We start from the raw sequence: 22,846 nt of genomic DNA on the forward strand, positions 1-22,846 counted from the left end.
TAAACGTAAAGTAAACTCCTGACCAACGCACAGTTTCCTTTGATGGAGAAAGGGATGTTGGACCTCCGCAGGTATATCGGTGGCTCTGAAGCATGAGAGCAGCCTGGCTCAGGGACATGGTCAAAAGGTTTGTGAGGACATGTGGTAGTCGGTTTCAGATGACCTGGTCACCACGGTGTCATTTCAACACAGATCAATTACTTACTCCAGACACTGACCCTGTATCCCACCCCTGCCTAATCCACACTCCGACCTCTCCTCTTAACTTTCATCTTCTTCCCTACTCCCAAACAATCCCAGTGCCACCCCTCTGTCTCTCCCAGCTCCGGTCACAGCCAGGCAGATTGGGGTCACCTCCAGGCAGGGGTCAAACACATCAGAACCAGAGCCAAGTGGATCAGCTGTCTCCCGCCGTGAGCCGGCGAAATGTGTTCAGTAAGCCCTGACTATCCAGTCTGGCTTACAGGAGATGGATGGTCATGTCACAGACACAGCGGCTGTCGGTGAAATGGCATTATCTTTCTCCCCAGCAGCCTCTCGCTCTCCCCTGAGAGAAGATCAGCTCGCATGTGCACTGGCTTAAGATTCGTACTAGGAATAAACAGGCTCCTCCACAGAGGGAAATGGGTCTTTGCACCGAGCATCCAAGCTCCACGGCAGCTGTCCTAGGCATTTGTTTTTAAGAATACAACAAAGAAAGAGTTTTTTAAGCTAGATGTCTATATGGCTACAGATATTGGAGATGTTGTTTTTTATCTTTTATCCAGATATTTTAAAAATAGTAAAAATTAAGTAAAACAAATGTTGTACATTCAATTGTATTATTTTTACAGGTATTGTGTCCACAGTGTTAGACACATTGATGGTGCCGCCGGAGGAAAATTCAAGATTCCAACTTCATATCAATTATCACTATGCAACCCGTATGCAACAAAAGACTGTGTCACACAATGACAGATTTAGTCCTTTTGTGCTACTTCCAAAAAAAAGTTATATAAGTGAATGAATAAATAATCAAGTCAACTTTGTGTTGGAGTGTGGAGGATGGATTCAGTAGCCTCACAGCCTGAGGAAATGAAAACTGCTCTGAAGTCTGGATACTTCTATAACTCGCCAGACAGAAGCAGAGAGAGCAGACTGTGGCTGTTGTCTTCTTTTCTGCACAGACACCTCATCTCACCATTATCACAGACGATCAGTGGAGGGGTACACAATGATGGACCTTTAAATCACTCTGTTCTGGTTTTGTGATGAGTCCAGTTGGATGCTTTGAAAAACTTAATTTCGTCCATTTTGTGCATTTTTTTGTTTGTAAGCAAGATTAAGCAAAAACTACTTGACGGATTTGGACAGGGAATGGGGAATGAAATAACCCATTACATGTTGGTGCAATTTTGTGCAGCTTGTTTGCATATAAGGGACTGTTGGGCAGTCTAAAGTCAACTTTTTGTTTATTTATTTGATGACCTATAGGGTGGTAGGTTGTTCTCTCTGCACCACTCTGCCAGAGTCTTAATATCCAGTATATGAACTTTAATCACATCATTTCTAATCTAAAAGTGGTGTCATGCACAAATTTCTCAACAGAGTTCTCTGCATGTCGAGGACTGCTGTCCTGGGTGGACAGTTTGAGTGAGGTCGAGCTGCAGGAGTGCTGTTGGGTAAACAGAATGAGTCGTGACTAATAATCAGAACGGTCTGGGGTCTGTTTGTGAGGGAGTCAGATATCTATGGTTGCAAGAAAAAGAATCTTCACCCAAGGAACTGTCCTGATCTGCACCTCGGAGAGACTCAAAAGAAACCTTTTTCAAATTGAAATGATTAAGTGATTAATTAGACACGTTTTAGGTACAGGGACAATGGTGGCTGTGTTAAAGCAAGTGGGAACAGTGTGCTGTGATAATTGAAAACGTCAGTAATAACATTGGCTATTGGACGTTACTTTATGGTAGGACGATTCGCCTCACATCCGCTGTGGATGCTGAAAGTGGCAGGTCCTCTGGAGGTGGAGTAGACTCTACAGCCGACTCTTTGTTGACGAGATCAGAGCCAGTATAGAATGTAATAAGCTCAGCTGGCAACATGACCTCATATATTGTGGGGGCGCTGCTTCTTTTGTAGCCTGTGATGTTATGGATTGCCTGCCACATCTCCTTGGAGTAGGTGGTGTTGAGATCTCTCTCCGGTCTCGGCTGATGTCTCTGCTTTGCCTCCTTGGTGCCAGCTTTCACTTTTGCTCTGGCAGAGCTGTCTATGCCCTTGTCACTTGAAGGACACCTTGTTTTGGCTCTGGATAGATTCATTATAATAGTGACATGCTCTTACTGGTGATGTATATTCCTTAGTGTGGAGGTCCAAGTCTGTGTACTTCCATTTTCCATACTTAGTTTTTACTGATGTTTCGGTCCTTTTATCAGCTGTGAGAGGGGAAGTAAACACAGTCTAATAGACCAAATGGTGAGGAAAGCAGGCTTTACAGCTGCCAGCAATGTTTGTTTATTGTCCTAGGGGAGATGTGGACATGCCAGTGGAATTTAGGTAAAATATTTCTCAGGTCTGATTGATTCAAGATTATTTACTACAAAAAAAAAATACCCGCAAGGCGGAATTAAATTCAAGGGGACTGTGGTGGAGATATACGTGCCCTGAGAACCATTCTAGTTTTGTCAAGTAATTGTTGATGATCTCATACAATTAACATTGTGCATTTATTGAATTTACATTTAATGAAAAGGCTATAACGCACAACTGAATTCTTACTGACATTAAGTCCCTGTAAAGATGGCGGGCATAACAGATTTCCTGTCCAAGCCGTCTTCCCTGTCTTTCTTAGTAATTCATGTTGTGTGCTCTGGTTGCTCAGACATGTGTCCTCCTATGTTATCATTATAACTAAATTAAAAATGCAGTAGTAAAGGCAAAACAACGTACATGATAGCACATGCATTACTTTTAAACATTTGGCACCCAATTACTGGTTTTTGTGCCATGAGCTATTTGCAAACATAATGACAGTAATAAATTATAATATTCCGATTATTATGATTAGGTACACTTAGCCAACGAGGGAATCTTGTGTGGATAAATGCATAGAAATCTTAAGACACACACACACACACACACACACACACACACACACACACGCACACGCACACGCACACACACACTCAGTCTGACAGGCTATTTCCTGCAGATAGATCCGTCCATATTCATACAAGCTCTTCCAGTGGACATAATCCTCGGTGTGCTGACAGCTAGTTAACCAGCTGCAGTGAGCGTGGCCTCAACCACCACGGCTTTAATCCTCACAGACATTCTTAAAAGGTTTGTGCGAGAGAAACCGGTGCAGTACAGAGAAACACAAAGCCATGTTTACACCTGTCAATGTGGAAAACCCACCACTATTTCATAACTCAAGACAACAGCACTAGTCCTAAGAATGACATTTTGAATTCATAAAAGTGTGCATTTACACCTGCCTCTCCTAGATGTGCATATGCATTGCTGTCAGAACGGTGATAAGCCCAGGAAATAGCACAGCCTTAACGCTGTCAGGGATAATGACACTGCAGATTGGAAATTTACCCTGTTAAAAAAGGGTTTAACTCTGGCCCGAAAGAGAAAAGCCATTCGAGGAATTATTTATTAATCCATTTGCCACAGGAGCCACATCTGATGTTCAATTGTTAATGGAAACAAGAAGGGAGGATTGGGAGGAAAAGGTCAGTGTTGCTTTTTCTTCTCCCTGTGTGGACCTGTAAGCAGAATTGTAAGTTGGTGTGAACGGGTTTGTATCCATTAAAATCCCTCATAGGGAAGGAACCTCCTGAGAAATCCACCGTAAAGCAAAAGGTGTCAAACAGGACAGGACGATAATCATCAGAATGCTAATGACTGCAAAGATACAGAATACTTGTAGCACCAATCAACACTCAAGAAGAGGATTGCGTCCTTCAGACAGGATATGAAACCCTGAATGGTATGGTACCTGTACGATTGCATCCCAGCACCCCTTGAGGGATAAGTCTGATGTAAATGAAGCTTTATACTGCCAGGTAATTATCACTAGTGGAGTTTTATTATGAGAAACATGCAGTGAGTACTGCAGTGCACATCAGCTTTCAACCAAGAATTTTATTCAAAAGCCTGTGTTTAACAGCCTCGTCCTATAAAGACTGTTTTCTATATTTGATCAACAAAGGTTTCAGAGTAGCTTGAGTACTAACTGTGACTGTGGCGGTTACCATTGTCTTATTTGTCTTGCCACAGTTTCATGATTTATACTAAATAAAAGATCTCCAATGTTGTGACATCCCTCCGCATTACTGAGGCTAATGACCTCTAGAGGGCTCAGAGAGTGTTCTGGCCATATTTGATGAAGCCTCATTTATAAATATTTTGGATTTTGACATGTATCTGTGGCCAGTTAAAACATCCATCGATTTTTCACCATCATCAGGAGGCAGACAGGATTCAGCATAACGTACACTCTGGATATAGAGGTTTTGCTGTACACATTCACAAGAATACAGGTCCTGGCAAACAACCCTCAGCCTCACACCTGCTCTTAAAGTGTGTAATATGTGTGTCGGCCGTCTGCTCTGTGCACACAGGGTAATGAACTATGATTATTCTTGAGTTGTATATTCACATTAAACTAAAATAAAACATCTGCTGTGAAATGTTATAAAAATAGTTTCTGTAGTGAACTGATGGCTGTCGGAAACATTCACAATGTAGCCTATGGCAAACGTTCCATTAAACTGAAGGTGTTGCTAATCGCAGATAAACTCCAGGCCACCTCTGGACATTCCAGCTCTGCAGGCATTGTTCAATATGCCGACCCAGCTCCTGGAAGGGTGCCTCTCAAACAGTGATGGAAGCTGACCTTTCTCTTCCTCTCTTCAAACAAAGTGGCCTTTGAGATGCTCCTGACTCTGCATAATTCATTGACGGTGCCCTTCACATGAGTCTCTCAGGCTGTGCATCCAAACTCTGACCCGTCTGACAGCCAGGCAGCAGACACACAGGCCCGCAGAGCTGCTGGGAAGGAAATGTCAACATCAGGCCAACTCTGACAAGCAGGCTTGTTTTGTAATCACACACTGCCTTACCAAGCAGCCCGACTCTACATTAACATATTCATCTGTCTTTTACCTCAAGCTGACGGCTGAATACACAACACAACCACTGTGATTCAGAAAGAGCAGCAAAGAGAGAAGGATAAAATGTAGCGTGGTGTTACAAACAAAAGTGAATATCAAGGAGAAATCCGTGAATAGCAGTATATTCATCAAGATTAAATTTGAACGTCAGTTATAACTGATAGCTTTGATTTCACTGTAAGTTTATTTCAGTCATGTGACAGCTATTTATCATATTTAAACTTAAAGCATTGTTCTTTTTTTGTAAATCTTGATTCTGAAATTTCTTTTTCAGCTGGTCTTAGAAAATGTCAATAGTGTTGTATTCTTATTGGTAATTATAATGGGATTAAGAAATGTGAATACATATCATCACTGGGTTTTAAAGGATTGCAAACGTGGCAGCTGTGAACCATGAGGAGAGCGGGTCTTCCCCTTATCAGAGGCGCGGCGCTTCTATCCCAGTCTCTATAAATAGTTCTAAAAAGTTCTTTGACAAGATACTGAACCCCGATTTACCCCTGACGGCTTTGGGTGAGTGATGTATGATAGAGGGAGTGCTGCACATAGATGCACTGTGTGAATGGGTGTACTGCGACAAGCTTTGAGTGGTCATCAAGAATAGGAAAGCACTAAATAAATACGGACTATTTTAAAACTACTGTCAGTATTTATTATAAGAGTAAATAAAAACATTATGATTTGGCTATATAACATTATACTGGTGGGGGTGTTGGGGAGACCATAAAAAACTAATTCTACTGGGACGTAGCCTTCACTCTACCAGAAGCAGAGTTTTCATCACTACCCTTTAACGACAATCAACTACATCATCAGCAGAAACCAACAAAACACAGACTATAGCCTGCTCAATCAGCATGTGACAGTCAGTATGACTTCCACAGAACGGATCATCCGCTCCTCCATGTTTTTCTTCAGGTACTCAGGCTGTTTCGTATCCTAACTCTCCAGTGAACCTCCGTGATGCCTGCAGAAAAAAAGATTTCTGAACAAACTGGAAAGCCTCTGTAGGGAAGCAATGTGCAGCTGAGCCTCATTGTGAGTCTGGCCAGCGGCCATCCCACTGTTGGGCTTCTTCCCTCTCTCACACTATGATAGTGTGTCTGCGTCTGGGAGTGGAGCTGGCATCACTTAGTGCTGGAGGCTCTTGTAGATGTGTGCAGGAAGTCCCTCTTTCCCCTTCTGGCATAAGAGACAATCAATAAGAGGTGTTTTTCTTCATCTTACTTTCCTTCTGCTAGTTTTTTGTGCTTTGTGAGTGATCCCCTGCCTGCAGGGCTCCCTTCACCGCTCCTCATCCCTTCGTTCTCATTCCACTCTCTATCTCTCGCATTCGACCCAGAGGCCAAACGTGAACAAGCTTTGTCTCCATACTTGACTCTTTCTCTGGTCAAACCCCTCTCATACTCTCATCTCTGTAATTGTCTGAATAAATTATTCAGGCCCCTCCAGCCTATGAATATAAATCCATTATGTCTGCCCTGTTACATTCTGCTTCAATTAAGAGATTGGAGACGGAATTATGTCGAGGGGTGGCAGATCAGGCGATGAAATGATTCATGAGACCTCACTTGACTTTAAAATATTAATGCTAGTCATCCAAGATAGATACATACATAAATGTAATTACTTATTGGAAACTGTCCTGTATTGTTCATCAGTCAAGTGCCTCCAAAATCCTTCCAGCCATGTTCCTATGGTATTTTGCTCCATTCTGACTCAGTACCATCGTGGTAGTTGTGCCTCAAACCCAGAGTTCCCCGACATTCCCGAGAACATGGCTACTTTGTGAAGTGGTGTGACATCCTGCTGCAAACAGACTGTGGCCCCAGATGGATAAACCTGCAGTGACTATACGTGCACTGTAGAATTCAAATGAGACTTGACTTATATTAATGGGCATAATTTGTGTGACGAAAACACATCATTAGACTCCAGCATGGACCTCAGGGACAAGACAGCATGGAGGGAATGATTCATGCTGTTTCTATCACATCCTAACCCTGGCATTAGTGGGTGATGTGAAGAGGAACCAGGATTCACAGTCCAGGTGAGATTTGAACATCCCACAGAAAATATTTGAGCCCGATTAACATGTATGCTATTTTTTTTTTTTTTGTACTGCACTTTAACATAAGTATAACAAAAATATTGTTATACTTAGATTTTTGTTATACTTACAGAATATAATTACAGAATCATGGCCAAAAATGGCAGTGATTCTGTAATTGAGGATTAATATTTCCTAGTTTACACATAAACTTTTTTTAAATAATACAAATAAAACCAAAGTAACCAAAGTAAAATAAGAATTCCTTGCATTCTGAGGCGAAACCTTTGACACTCAATACTAATTGAGTACTGATGAAACATCATCGTGTAAATGCTCATTTAGAATTAAAAACTGCTGGATATTGGAAGTAGCATCAGTAGCATAGTCGTCAGCAAACAAGTTGGTTCGCTCTTTTTCAGGTGGGAGCAGCAGCCTCTGGAAAGGTCCCTGGGTTGCTTTGTGTCAGTTTCAGTCGGTCAAATCCTGGTTCCATTTGTAACCAGGGATAATAAGGCCATGTTTCGTCATTATGGTATCTTAAGTGAAATGTTTATTTCCGACTGTATTTCAGTTAATGCTCAGCCTTGTTGGACTGAAAGACAGGAGGCCCTGCAGTACTGATGCAAGCTGCAGAGTGTGGTGTTTTCTGAGACGCCTGTAGCAGAACACATACTCATACATACACATCACACACACTTAGGCATGGCAACATCAGTGACTCACCAAGAATATCCTTTCCAGCTGGTCCTGGATGTCCTTCATCCCCGGAAAGGCAGCCACTCCTTGGATCATCTCAATGAAAATGCAGCCCACTCCCCTAAACGACAGAGTGACACATAATGAGACCTGCTGTTTCACACAGGCTCAGCTGAAGCATTCCACTCATTCAACTCAATACTAAACAGGTGGTTTCTTAAATTTGTTTTAAGCATAGACCCTACAGAGTGAGGACATTTTTGGAAAGTGAGGATATTTTGGCCAGTCTTCACTTCTTAAAAGGGCTGTTTGAGGGTTAAGACTTGTATTTAGGGTTAGAATAGGGTTTAGGTTAGGGTTAGCCATTTAGTTTGGATGGTAAGGGTAAGGCGCTAGGGAATGCATTATGCCAATGAGTGTCCTCACTCCCAAGACTGAATTGCAGATGTGTGTATGTGTTGTCAGAACTCATTCATGCGGTTGTTTCCTTCCTGACTTTCCTTTCCTGCTCAGTGCACACTCTGAGGTCAAACACTAGACATGTGACAGGGAGGGTGAGAGAGAGATCACCAGAAATACATTCTACAAAATACTTCCCCCTACACTCTGCCCATGTGAGAACTACTGAAGCCTGCAGTGAATGAAGACGCTCCCTCCATCTCCAACACCCAGCTGTAACCTCCGCTTCCATATGTCTCCTGGAACATACTGAACAGCTCTGTTAGCTGAAGTGTGAATGTGAGGGTGAACAAAGGTCAATTTTAATACAGGTTTAGATATTTCTACCAATTCACTCTTATAGTATATCATTCATATGTTCAAACATACTAAACGACATAAAGTCAATGATGAAGTTGCAACCTGACAACAGTAACAGGATGAAAATCCATTTAGTCAAAGTTTGAAGTTGATAAGGTGAGAAAACCAAAAGACACACAGACACACACACACACAGACAGGCAGACAGACACAGCGTTCACTATTGATTAGCAGTATATAACAAAGATAATTGTCCTATTTCTAATTCAGTTCACGTTGCTCATTGCATTTATCATCCTGGACACACAGTGTGTCTTTTAACCCTGCTGTTATAATAATAATACAGTGTCAGAGGGGATGGGACTGTAAGTTCTCAGTAAACCAGTCTGTCACTTGTTAAGATTTAGCACACAGTAAATTAGCCTCAGTAAATACAGACCAGTTTGCTCACAGACAGATAATGAACCCTCCTGCTGGCAGCAGGGTTTACTGAGAGGGGATCTGTGACAGGACTGGAAAGCCTCCGCAGCGACAAATAGCACAAACAGAGAGATTCGCACTGCAAAACGCCCAGTCTCTACAAGTGAAGATGTTTCCTGGTCATGCATAGAGACGTATGACTGATTACTTGGGACAATGCCGAAAAAAGGAGACCTAATTTCATCATTATACTTGTCTTTGTCTCATCTACAAATTCTACTTGTTCTTCATATTCTGACACTATCATCAGGATCATTAGCTCTTGCTGCTGGGTACACTGGTAAATGATGCTTGTTAAATGTGTTATTAATCTTCGGTGTCCCTCCCTCCCTGATTATCTGTGATGAGACAAGCTGAGTGATTACTCTGCAGGCACAACAGAGAGAAAGGATAGTGCATGTCTACAATGTGTATTTGGTTAATTTTCAAAGAATGACATAAAAAGACCAAAGCCAACAATGAATGTATTCGACTAACAGATATTTGTGTGTGCATCCAAAGCCAGATGTATTATTATGATATTCCTCTGACACAGAACTCCATTATTGGCCGAAAAAACCCAGCAAACTCATCCATACTGTTGCACTGGGTGACACGTTCCATGAAGGAAGAACCAGCAGCATACAACTACTACACTTGCCATTTAGTCATCTTATAATGAGTCTGAACATTGACACAGTTTCTCCTTTGTCTCTCAATACTACAACTTAAGTCAAACATTGCTTTGGCCTGTGGCAACACAGTTGATGCTAACTTCCTTTTCGAATAGAAAGTCCCAATGACTGACCTACTTAACAAACATTGAAACTGTTGGCAAGACTTAGATTTTCACTCTGAGATGATAACATTAAATAAAGAAATAAAATCAAGGATGCAATCCTGTGATTAAACATTCAGTAATGTGGTGGTTAGAGCCTTAAATATGAGTAATAAATGAGAAAAATAAAGTTTCAGTGCTTCACAGCCCTATAAACTAAAATAAACTGTCATAAAAAACTTTTCTGACAGAAATATGTGCATAATGTCAGAAAAACAAATATTGTGTCTAGATACACAGATTCCAGGAACTTCCAAGTAGTGGGAAATCTGGTGGCAGCGAATATCGTTTATGTAACCTTTACAGTTGGAGAGGTTTTGCAGAGCAGCCTACCGTAACTATACAAGTACATTAAACTGAGCACGATCACACTTGACTGACTTTAGTGAAGCTGCTGTTCGGTCATGTGCTTCAGAAGGTCAGCACCTCCTCTCCTGTCTGCCATCATATCCTCCCTCCCTCTTCTCAAGGCAGTAAAACAGATCTGCACAATCTCTCAGTCCTTTAGTCCTCTGTCTCATCAGACTCCTTTGTTACTGAACAGTTGTGTGTGAGTACACATCACAGGGTGGCTCTCAGTGGGATGGAATGACACCTTGTGGATTTGCCCACCTTAAGTCATTACAACGATGACAGGATCTCGTAATAATGTCGTCGTCACCCCCCATGGAGAAACAGTTAATTATCACTAAGATGTGAAACCTTCCTCTCACACCATGTACTAAACCAACATGACATGTCTCACATCTAACTTCCCAGAGGGGGATCGCTAAATGACTTACCAGACCGATGTCATGAATTGAACTGTATTCCAAACTAGATTGAAGACTAGCTTTTCTCTATTTTCAACACATACAATCTAAAAATGATGTCCAACCAATTAGTAAGTTGCTTAATATCAAAGTTTTGAAAATAATATCATGCAATTCTTAAATCTGTGGGTCTCAGGCAAGGTGAGATGCAGACTGAGTTCTGTACCACTGTATATGGTACCAAAGAGAGACTGTACCAGCCTACGCATTCTCCCTATAAGATAATAGACATTAGATATAGTTTATGTTGTGTCTTTGTTTTTCTCATCCATTAACATGGAGGAGGTTGGGTTATACTGCAGCCAACCACAAGGAGCTGTTTTTTCTTCAGTGATGAGAATAATGAGTGTATGAGGGGATCTCTGGATTAGAGGTAAGGAGTACCCACCACATGTCCAGGCAGGTGGAGTAGTCTGTGGATCCCAGCAGGACATCTGGAGGCCGGTACCACAGGGTCACAACCTCGTTGGAGTACGTGTGGCTGGGGACCGACTTGGCTCTGGCCAGGCCTAGGAGAGCACAACGGCATAGAATGAGAAAGCGTGATCAATGATTGAACCCCCTTTGGGGAAGAAAGCTGGAGAGCGCTCGGGTCCTGGTATCATCTACTTTGTGTCCAGGACCACAGGACTTTCCAGGTTTCACTTCTGATGAAGACACACACAAACACAGACTAGCAAAGTGAAAACTATAGGACAAACCCCAAGGTCACGCCTGGTAAAAACAATCAAACTTCAGATGAATCATGTAAATACAAAGACTATTTATAGAACCATGCCTTTGTATGCTCCCACCAACTAGTTGAGCTGCATTTTCCCACAATGTGTTAGTGTCACGGTGATGTTGACCGTTGTCATCAGGGAAATGAAATATCATCACTTTAAAATTGGATCCTTTGCCATCATCAGAAAGTGGAGCACCAACCTCCGGCACGACTAATGAACATCTGCAGTGACTGGAACAGATGAGCCACTGTGTATACTGGTGGTTTGATGGTACTGGTGTTGCAGCTAGGGTATTTTTTTGCCATGGTTGCACATTAATAAGTGGAGTAGTTTTACTTGTTGTCATGCAGCAGACCGCACATCCTGCAGTGATCTTTTTCAAATTAAAATCGTTCCATATTTCTTTAATGTTATTGTTTCAGCTTTATTTGCTCTGTCAAAACCTGATCATTTTCATGATTAAGATTGAATGCTACTTAAGTCCCATATTGCAGTTCAATGAACCAAAGATGAAAGAATGAACATGTTTTTTCTTCACACAGGCACTGATGGAAGAACCTTAATATAGAGCCCTCTTTTCTTACGATTGAACTGAGATCTGTTGAATTTTAAAATACTTAACACAAAAATTCCTAATATTTTCACCTCTTATTACATTGCTTATGTGTAAGCAGCAATTTTAGCCCTCAGGTGGCGCTAAAGGAAAGGTCATGACCCAATGACTATGAATATCAACTGCAAATTTCATCAACTTAATCAGTTGAGTCACCTGAGAGAATCAGCTGAGCAGAGGTTGTGTAAGTCCCAGAAATATAAGGCCACCAATCCACAGCTGAGGATGGAAGGTTTGATGTTTGATTGATGAAAAGCTTAATGGTCTGAATATATTCTTGTTAAACACCTAATTCTTGCAATCTCTATAATCCAATATACACATGTTGAAGGCATCATATTCATATCTACTTTTTTCTGTCCTGTCTTTGAGCTGACATCTGTTCATTGAACTGTGACCATTCTGTTTTTGCTTTTCCAAAATGCAATCACTATAGAAGAACTTTAACTTGAAAAGGTGAACCCAACGGACAAAAAACATATTTTCCATCAAATCAATCAGACCTAATTCTTTAGTGTTGTGAACTTTGGGCTTTTTTTTTTTTGGCCAACACTCTGGTTGGATTGTGTGTGTGTTTCCTGTCCTCTCTGCTCTGCCCCCTGTTAGTGTGTGCTGCTGGCTGGGCCTGGCTCCAGGTTCCTGCTCCTCCAACCGACTCCTCCATGCACCTGATCCTCATTCAAGAAGATCCACTCAGTCACCCATTCAACATATGCGCCCACACTTTTTTTTTGTCAATTACTCTTCCTCAACTTTCATTCATCTTGTGTTTGCCTACTGTGTTCTTCACAAATAGTCTTTCTACGAATCCTAACACATTTCCCATTTTTATACTAGTCCATGGTCAATCCCTGGTGTCACGAAAGCTGGATACAACTCTCTTTGTGAAATACACAAAGTTGATGAATTTCAAAACATTCTCCAGGGTTTTTATAAATGCACAAGCTTTTCCAGGTTGTTCTAATCCCATTCGAGCATGTATTTCTGCAGCAACACAAAGGCAGGTTAGTTAAGTATCTGGTGCCTCCCATGGCAGCTAATTGTAGAGCAGAGTGCAGATGCAGCAAGGTTTAATGAGGCTGATGGCATTACCTCTTCGGCTCTTCCCAAGTGGTCAGAGAGGCTTAATTAAAGCATTTAGCTTGGTAAAGAAAAAGTACTTCCTGCCCTGCTGCTAGTCCCCTGTGTGTGGGAGGAAGAGGAGCAGAGGGGGGAACAAATGAGATGAGGGAAGGGGTATTTAACATTTTCTTGTGTTTGAACACCCACGGGAGAAAAGGGGTTTCAGACAGAATTCATCAAGGCCAAGCCCTGTAATTTCTACACACACTATAGACACCATCAATACACTCACACTGAGAGGTTATCATTTCCATTGCAGGAGTTCTTTGTATGTATGCAGGGGGGTGGTGTGTGAGTTGAGACAACATGTACTCATCATAAAACAAGGTTCAGTAGTAGGAGGTTGGCTTGTTTGTAATATGGACAAGTGCATTCCAGAGTAAAAGGGAACAAAGCAAAGAATCTGGGTGAAATGACACATCATGACAAATATTATGGTTATATGTTAGAGGAGGTCAATGTGCAATAAATGTCAGTGTCAATCACAGACAGAGATCATATCCAAATTTGAAAAGCGACATTAAATAACCCAAAATTTGTGATGTTGTTTTTAAGTGATTTGAATAAGTAACTGTATGGGTTTTGTTATAGTAATAACTAGGGATGCACCGATTTATCGGCCGAACATATTCGCCTCGTTTACTGATATCGGCTTATCGATAATAAACTTGACTTTCACCGATATCATTGGCCGATGTTCATATTTGTTGTAAAACCGCTGGGCACGTGCCGCGGCTGGGGGAGCAGTCGCTCCGTCGCCCTCCTCTCGGCGGCCAGAGGCTCAGTGTGCGGCACCGGGAGGTCCTCATCCGGTGGCGCCTAACGGCGTCGCTGGTGCGGGGGCTTTCTTTCTATTGGACCGCGGGGCGGTGTCCATCGACGGCGCGGAAGGCGGGCCGTTGGAGGGGACCGGGTACGCGGTCAGCGGCGGCCACTCTGGACGCGTGTTGGGCCCTTCTCGCGGATCACCTCAGCTACGGCGACCGCTGGGGGAACCCTCCGGCTGGCGCCTAGCCGCTGACTGAGAACTGGTGCGGACCAGGGGAATCCGACTGTTTAATTAAAACAAGCATCGCGAAGGGCCACGGTGGGTGTTGACGCGATGTGATTTCTGCCCGACACTCAAAACAGGTCAAACTGAGGAGGGCTTGTTAAGTTATCTTGACTCACGCAGTGTAACTTGGTATAAAAAGTATGAGCGTAGCGTCTGTTTAAGTACTTTATTCTCATGTGCATCGGCTCTATTCATCCGTCTCATGGACAGGTAACAAGGGAACTGACAACATACGTCATACACACAGAAGCCGTAACACCTCTAATAAACGGGCAATACTGCTACCGTAAAACAATGAGAAGAGCGTTCTCTATAATGATAGTTTAACAGGGCTGTTTTAGACAGGGTAAAAAGGTGCTGTTTTAAATAATCCTTGTGGTATTTTGACCAAAATATGTTAGTCATTTCATTAAGATCCCAAGGAACCATTTCAACTTGCGGAAAAATGGTCATTATATGTCTCTGTTAAATAAAGTTTAGTTAAATCAAAGATTGTTTCATAAATCTGATTCAATTTGTGTCATTAAAAGATAAGAGTGATGAAGGGCTGAACATTTTTTAAATAGTGCTTTTTAAATAATGATGTAATTATTTTTCTTGCACAAAAGGGTGAATGAATAACAACAAAAAGAAAATAAACAAATATCGGTATCGGTATCGGCCAGATTGTTATTTTAAATATCGGTATCGGTATCGGCCAAGAATTTCCATATCGGTGCATCCCTAGTAATAACACACCTATTGTGTCAAAGTAAACTAATAGGTCATATATCGTTATAAAACATTGCATTAGCGTACCAATATTTGTGTAACGGCATAAATAAAGTAATTATACTTTGTAATGTAATTATAATTGTATTTTCATGGTACTGTTGTGTTTTGAAGTCAACAGCGAAAGAAAAGTGTCGCTCACTCTTGTTTTACAGCACCAACTTACAGCGCCTGGCATGCAGGTAGAGCATGGCTAATGCTAACAGCAGTTCAGACGCAGCATGGATATGCATATCAGGGATACCTGAGGGGCTTTCATGAATAAATTGATACAGATGCAGATAGAGGATAGAGGACAACTAATTCATAATGATATCATATTATCATTTTCAATAGCTTTCTCTTTTTAAGTGTGAACTTGCACAACACTGGTTGATCTTTCACAACACTGCCTATGACCACGTAAAGAAACCATGTAAGCAAGACAGAAACAGTGGTTCAAATACTGATTCTTTCATAGTAAGAAGCAGAGCTTGTTCTGGTGTCTTTCATGTGCTCTGACATTTGGATATCCTTGTTGTTCGCTAGATAAGTTAGAGGGAAGGGACAGTCGTGTGGACGCTACTACTGACCTTCCCCCTCAAAATCCAACAAGTCCAAAGCGCACTACTTCAAAGACCTGACCTATGGAGTCATGCACGCACACATACAGACACACACACTGCTCACGGGTCTCTTGTTTTTCACTATCATCAATATCCCACACTCAAACACGGGTAACAAAATATACTTCACAGTGGAAGAGGTGGGCTGGAAACTGGAGTAAGACAGGATGAACAGGGATAGAGAGAAGGACTAAAATAGTCTCTTTCCTCAGGGGAACCAGCCCAGTGTTCTTTTGAAGTTCATTTGGATTTTACCGGCAGTTTGTAGCTCCTGCCTGTTTCTCCTCCTCCTCTTCTACCAGGCAGCAGATTGGGAGTTAGACAGTTTGCTGCCAGCAGGTATTTAAATGTTGCTTGAAATCATTTCCCGGAGGAAAACAAAAACATATTCTGAACTAATTCTGACTCACTGCCACCCCTCCTAAACACATGTAGCACAAGGCACTATTTGTTGTAGTCACACGTTTGTAGACACCGAGGGAATCAGCCTGATTTCATCTGTAGGCCGAAGTAAAAATCAGACCGGAGAGCGACACTATAGGTTCACACCATAGACTGTATTTATGGATGGACGACAAGACGGCTGCCCAATACTGAAGCCAAAACTTGTTGATCACCATCTGTGGCTGGCTCAAGTATATGTCATAGACCCTGCCTCTCCTATGTAAGTGGATAGGGCATGGACCAAACTATCAAGTCAATGTACGGATCGAATTGAAGATGGTTCGGTAAGTTTAGTTTTAATTACTCATTTAATGCTATGAAAAATGTTTGACAGCGACTGACTCGTGATTGGTCGAGCGCCCTTATCTGCATGACCTTGCTAATGTGACTCGCTTCCCTAATCGCCAATGTGCAGACTCTGGCTTAAAATGACATCCGAGAGGTAAGATGGCAGCATTTCAAATCCAGGATATTTGGGCTTAAGGATAGGAGCAAGTCAAGTTGTTCATCCATATGAACAGTTTATGGTTCAGACGCTTTTGCTCTGACCTCGATTTACGAGACTCATACCCTCATATAAACCTCTTTTTGTGGGAAATAGAATCACTTTCTATTTTCTGAGTGAGCCTCACCACTGCTTCAAGCTGCACTGCTATTTCTCCCTGGAATTCCATGTGCCATATTAATCTATCGAGGTAATGACGGGTGTCTGTGTAAAACTCATTAAAGTGATTAAGTATCGATGAATGCTGTGGATATGTAAATGAGAACCGTGTCTTTGGTGTAGCGCAGGTTGCCTGATAAAAAACAGCTTCAGCACGATACTCCTTCAAAAGTTCAAATAACTGTTGACAGGCCCAGGCTAACTGTTTCCCCCTGTTTCCAGTCTTTATGCTAATCTAGGCTAAAACCACGTCATGACTACGGCTTTAAAGGAACCATGCAGACATGAGATATTGATCCTCTCAACCAACTTTTGTAAAGACAGTGAATAAGTGCTTTCCAAACTTTTGAACTACGTCTTTAATATTCATGGGCCAGTACCTCATCCCACCATATATCAAAGTGTTCTTCACTTTCAAAGCTATTTCCATGTCTGAGTAGTTTCAAAGTCTGAAACATGTGTCTCCAGACTGCATGAAGGCAAACCACACTGGGCTCATTCTGAGATGGTATACACCGTGTGTTCCAGATGGAATGCCGCTGAGATTGGCCTTTATCCTCACTGGGAACACGTCCCAGCAAACAAGACAAAATGACTTGTTTTTGCATCTTTTTTCTTTCTTTTGTCAATTGTTTTGTACTTGAATTACCTCGTGGTCGAGATCAAACTGGCTAGAAAGCTGTATTTGGCCTGGTGGCTGGACACTCCCCAGCCCCCCTAGCCCCGTCACTTGACCAAACCATGAAACTACTCACCTGTTTCCCTTTTCAGTCAACTGAGCTTCCCTGTCCATTATCCCACCTCTTCCCAGTTACCTAATTTATACTAAGAAGAAGTTAAAACCATGCATTTCCCCCACCTCGTTACCAGACCTATTTATGTCTCTGTGTCTGTGGCAGGAGGCTGGAGGTTCCCCACCCACTGGATCTAAATTTACCATTCAAACTCAAATAATCCCATTTGCTTACTAGGAGTATATAAAGATGACAAGGCACAATTGCTACATCCTTGCTCCCTCTGAACAGGAGAGAAGAGCAACATGGCAGGAAAGCAATAGTTTGCCCTGTGGAGGTTTCATTGCAACATCCACCATCAGACTGCTCAGAGATCTGGGGATCGATGGACAAGCCCTGCGCCAGACCATAAAATAACCATCACACACTGCAGAACGCTGAAGTCAATGGCTCTGGATCAGGAGTAAAGATCCCAACTGGGTCCCAGGATGCTAAGGACATGCACTCATGTCTGATCAACCTTTGGTGGGCCTGCCTTATAAGAGGTTGTCTTGTGAATAAAAGGCCGTAACAGCTGATGACGCTAAGGTACACAACTTAAGATATGTCCCTAACATCAGATGGTGGTCACTAACATCCCATAACATCAACTGGTGGTGGCCATTAATCAGTGCGGTAGAACATACAAGGGATATTCTTCATCTTGTCCTATGTTCTAAAATGGGAAAAAGTTCAGTTTATAAAGGCTTGGAGGTAATGATGTCTGATCTACTGAGCGGCCTCATGGCTTTAACAGTACTGTCCAAAAAGCCAGTAGTTAAAGTTACCTTTAGCCTGAGTGTACCCTCAAGTTCGGCCCGGATCATTGATTACAAGTCCAAAACACTTGATGATGCTAAGGTGCTCAGGGAAGTTGTGTCCCTAACATCTGCTGGTGGCCGCTAACACCTGCTAACATCTACTGGTAGTTGGTCACTTAAATTGTGCAGAAAGCTTAAAAGTGATATTCACCATCTAGTCCTATATTCTAAAATAAAATATAAAGGACATTGCATTTGCTCACTGAAAATAACTGTGTGTGTGTTTACACCACCTGCCATAGTCCCAGCTCATTTCCCAAAACAGAGTGGCTGGTAATGAGCTCTGCATTATAGTTGCCTAAATGAAACCAATCAGGTCATTACACGCACGCACGCACGCACGCACGCACACGCACACACACACACACACACATTATTTTCAGTCTGGTCTCAGGTTGGGACAGAAAAAACACTGACGCACACATTTGTAGCCTCTATTCATCTAATGGACTTCAAACGACCATCTGCAACTTCCAAAAATCCACACTCCACAAACACGCGCTCACACAGCCGGGCACCAGCCCACTCGTCCTGGTGCTACTGTGAGGCGCAGGGTGGAACAGCACACTGGGGACAGGCACACAGTCTGCTGCAGATGCCTGAAGAAATTCCTCCAGCACCATTGTCACATTGCTTCACTCCTCACACATCATTATCCCAGCAGCTGTTACTTTGCACCAGAACCATGGCCCAGAAAATAAACACGCACATCTAAACACATTAGCTACTTTAGCTATGGTCATATACTGAGCTACCATTTACTTTCCTTTATTCCAACACCTAGGTCCTTAATGGTTCATAACCTATAGATTCATAAACTTATTACTCTTATTACCGTTGGTGTGCAACAAATAAAACAGGGCTATTGGCTGGATGGTCTGTGGAAGCCTTGAGTCCCCATTCTCTCTTCCACTTCCTTTAAAAAATACATAAGCAGACACACAGCCAACGTTCTTTGAAAACAAAAATGCAAAACCATCTTCTTGGTCCTTGGTACAGAACACTGCGCTTTTTCTGTAAACCAAAGCTAACCTTGTGTTTAACATTTTTACATCGGTTAAATTCTGTACTTGCCACATATTTGAAACTTCCCAAATACCTAAATTAATAACAAATCCTTGTGAGTTTAATAGAGAATATAATTTGATTGCAATTATGTTCCCTTCAAAAACATACATGCTGATGCCGGTGTCATCATGCTTTAAACCAATTTGTTGCATGTTGCAGCTCAACATGCTGAATGGTTCTTGCTGTCAGGTCCAATTAAAACAAAGTGGATGCTTACAGACCATATGCCCACCCTCATATTCCCTATTACTGAGGCAAGATTGTCAATTTACCCCACACATCTATCTGTCAATCTTTCTCTATTTATGGGTAATGTACTGACTACAACAATTAGATTGTGCATGTGATTGAGATGCTGTCCTGTGAAGGTACTGTGAAGGGAGGAGACCCTGAAACATGTCTCTTACAATATCACCCGATATAAGGAGCCCTGGGGATTCCAGGTACTATTACCAGTGGATCTGTGAAAACTATTTGTTTAACATCCAAGGTGAGAAGCTGCAGGTGGTGTACAAATTCTTCCCATTACTTAAATATGAGAAAAGACCATTGTTGACACTGAAATTGACAATTATCTCAAACCGTATTGACCTCGAGCGGTTAAAACGTTTACCATGTTCACCATTTAGTTTGAAACCTGTGGAGCCCCACACCTGTCAAACACTTTTGAGGGTGAGTGTCCTGCCTTTTCCATTTTTATATAATTAAAGAATCTATAATTTTTATATATTTAGCACAAATTTAGCAACAAAAGGTAACGGTGGAAATCTAGTCAATTTATACTAAAATAAAAAATGTTTTTTTCGTCGCTCATTGGAATTTAATAGGAGTGTGATTCTTGAATAAGCCAACACAGAGTTGTAGGTAATGTTAGTATGAAATGTCTGGTCCACGCTATGGTAGGTGTTTGTGTGCAGAGATAATGGTCCACACAGCTCCACTGTACACAAACAATATAAATCAGCCCCCACACGCTGCTTAAGTCAGCTAGTTGCATCTTGATATGAAACATGTGGTCACATTTAAGTCTCTTTATGTGTTGGTTGTTTGTTTGGCTCATTAAAAAGTGAGTAAACCCACAGAAGAATAGAGGGGAGCATCTGGATCATCTCCACAGCCAGCAGCAGGGGTTTGGAACCCTCACCTCTTTGGATGAAGACAAATTTACCATTCCGTTAAGTCAGCTAATGGTCGGCCTAACTACTATTCTGTAAACATAAAACATAAAAAAGCATCTCTTAACAAGAGAATGGTCATTGGTATCATTATAAGTGTGGACATGCTGCTGCTACTCTCCTCTTTCCAAATATGTGCAGAAAATATCATGCAAATCTGAATGTACATATTTGAAACACGCACAACTTTGGTAACGCAGACATTTTAAGGTGGAAAAGGTCATTTAAAAGTAAACGCAACAAGAAGAAGAATCTGCCAACTAGAGGTGAACTCCCCCATGTTTTATATGGCCCCTCTGGATGTGTGGTATAGTTTACTAGCTGAGCACGCTCACATAGGTCAGAGCAGCACCACTGTTCTTCCATACATCTAGTTTGATAAGAATCTTCTTGGAACTGCAGCTTGTGGTCGAACTGTCTTTTTCGCTTAGGAGGGTTCCTGACTAAGTGCAATGAAGTATCTAAGTGGCAGCGATGATAAGAGCTAGAGTTCTCTAAATGCTAAGGAAAGCATACTTCCTCTCTTATCTCCTTCAGCATAGGAAACTCTGAGTCATCATTTATGAAACCATAGGAGATGATACTGTCCCACAACATTTAAATTGATGAACCATTTCCTCTCTTTCCTCTGAGTTTGGAGACATATTGGATAATAAGCCTTATTGATGGACACCTAACAATATCACCATTACAATAGACACTAAACACTATGTTGTTTTATCAAAGCCCTCTCTTTAATACATCAACACATTTATGGAGTCACTGAAAGGAAAATTTCAAAAGTGCCCATGCCAGGGAAATTCTATTATGTCTGAATATAAATTACTTTGGCCCCTTTCTCTGTTCCTTATTTTCTATCTAATCTCTATTTAAATGACTCAACTTTCTCTACTTGTATTTCCCTTTCATCCTCTTGTATTTTTCAACCCTTTTGTTTTGTTTATCTTTTCAACAGTCTCTCTCCCTTTTCTGCTGCTATCTATGAATAATTGATGGTTAAATGCATCACACTAACAAACTGAAAACCTCCTGACTCGTGTGGTTCAGTTTGGACACAAAATCTTATTTTTTTATTGCAAGACTATATATCATTCATTGTCACTGTACTTATCTTACAAGTGTTATATAGTGTATTTACGAAAACAAACTTGTGTAAGTGCTGTCAGTTTCTCTCTGCACTGCAGTTGACTCCTTATGAATTCTCCTCTCACTCCTTCCATGTTCTCATGATATTTTCCATCGAGGTCAAGGAAAAGCGGTAAGAAGACATTTGTACTTTTTGACCACAACCAACATTTTATCCATTCTACCAGACTCCTCGTCTGTCATTTGCCAGCCCAATAACATTTTTCACCAGAGCCATCCCTCATCTCTGTATCCTCCCTGCTATCAGGCTTCTTTCACACTGAGTGCTCTCCCCTCCCTCATTATACCCCTCAGCCCCTCATTTGTTGATACTCTGCCTCCATCCCTCTCAACCAGCCCCACTGGCCTCAGCTGTCAGCCGTTAGTATTCCTGCTGCCAAGGCCTGGGACCACAGGGAGCCCTGGCGGCCACACAATGCACACTCACACACACTCACACTCCAGTGGCCTTCACCTTCGTCATCTGGCGCCCCTCAGGCAAAGGCTGATTCTGTGTTGTGTGCGTGTTTGCTGATGAGCACAGCTCCAGCGACAGACCAGGGATTTCCATTCTTGCTCTCATTTTGTATTTTGTCCATTATTTTCTCTTTCTCATTTCCCTCACGGTAATGTTTCTGCACTAATACAAGGTATGCATTATTAATGAAGCCTCCTCCCAGCAGAGGGCAGGAGGGTGGGAGGGTGTGATAGTGTGAGGGTGGAGCAGATGACTGGGTAAAGGAGAGGGAGAGTTTCAAGGATTTATGGATGGATGGATGGATGAAGTGTACAGAAGGCTGGATTGTCAGTCTGTCTGCCCCCCAGGATGCCAGAAGAGCCTTGTAGGCAGTGTTTACCGAGCATGGATACAAGCCATATGCTGCCACTTCAGGCAGGGTTCCTAATACACACACACACACACACAAACACGCAGAAACACACACACACACCTACTAGGCTTTGACTCAAACAGACAGGTGCATGAATGTGCTTGGTAACTTTCATGGCAATCTGCAAAGTTGATTTTAATTTCTCATTAAAAGTGTTGTTTGAGTCGAACACCAGATGAAAGTCAGTAAAAGAAAATATCAAGAAGACAACTAA

At 42.0% G+C, this 22,846-nt stretch overlaps 1 protein-coding gene across 2 annotated transcripts in view; it reads right to left on the bottom strand.

Moving 5' to 3' along the window:
• cdk14 (cyclin-dependent kinase 14) overlaps positions 1-22,846 on the bottom strand; it is a 155,248-nt gene that overhangs the window by 50,066 nt on the left and 82,336 nt on the right. For both annotated transcript variants that reach the window (XM_053432855.1, XM_053432856.1), the window contains 2 exons: positions 11,171-11,291; positions 7,942-8,035 (listed from right to left, as the gene is read on the bottom strand). In XM_053432855.1, coding sequence (XP_053288830.1) covers positions 7,942-8,035; positions 11,171-11,291 — 215 coding nt within the window. The remainder of the gene's footprint in view (positions 1-7,941; positions 8,036-11,170; positions 11,292-22,846) is intronic.

The sequence above is a fragment of the Pleuronectes platessa genome, chromosome 10 (assembly GCF_947347685.1).
Source record: "Pleuronectes platessa chromosome 10, fPlePla1.1, whole genome shotgun sequence".
Taxonomy (NCBI): domain Eukaryota; kingdom Metazoa; phylum Chordata; class Actinopteri; order Pleuronectiformes; family Pleuronectidae; genus Pleuronectes; species Pleuronectes platessa.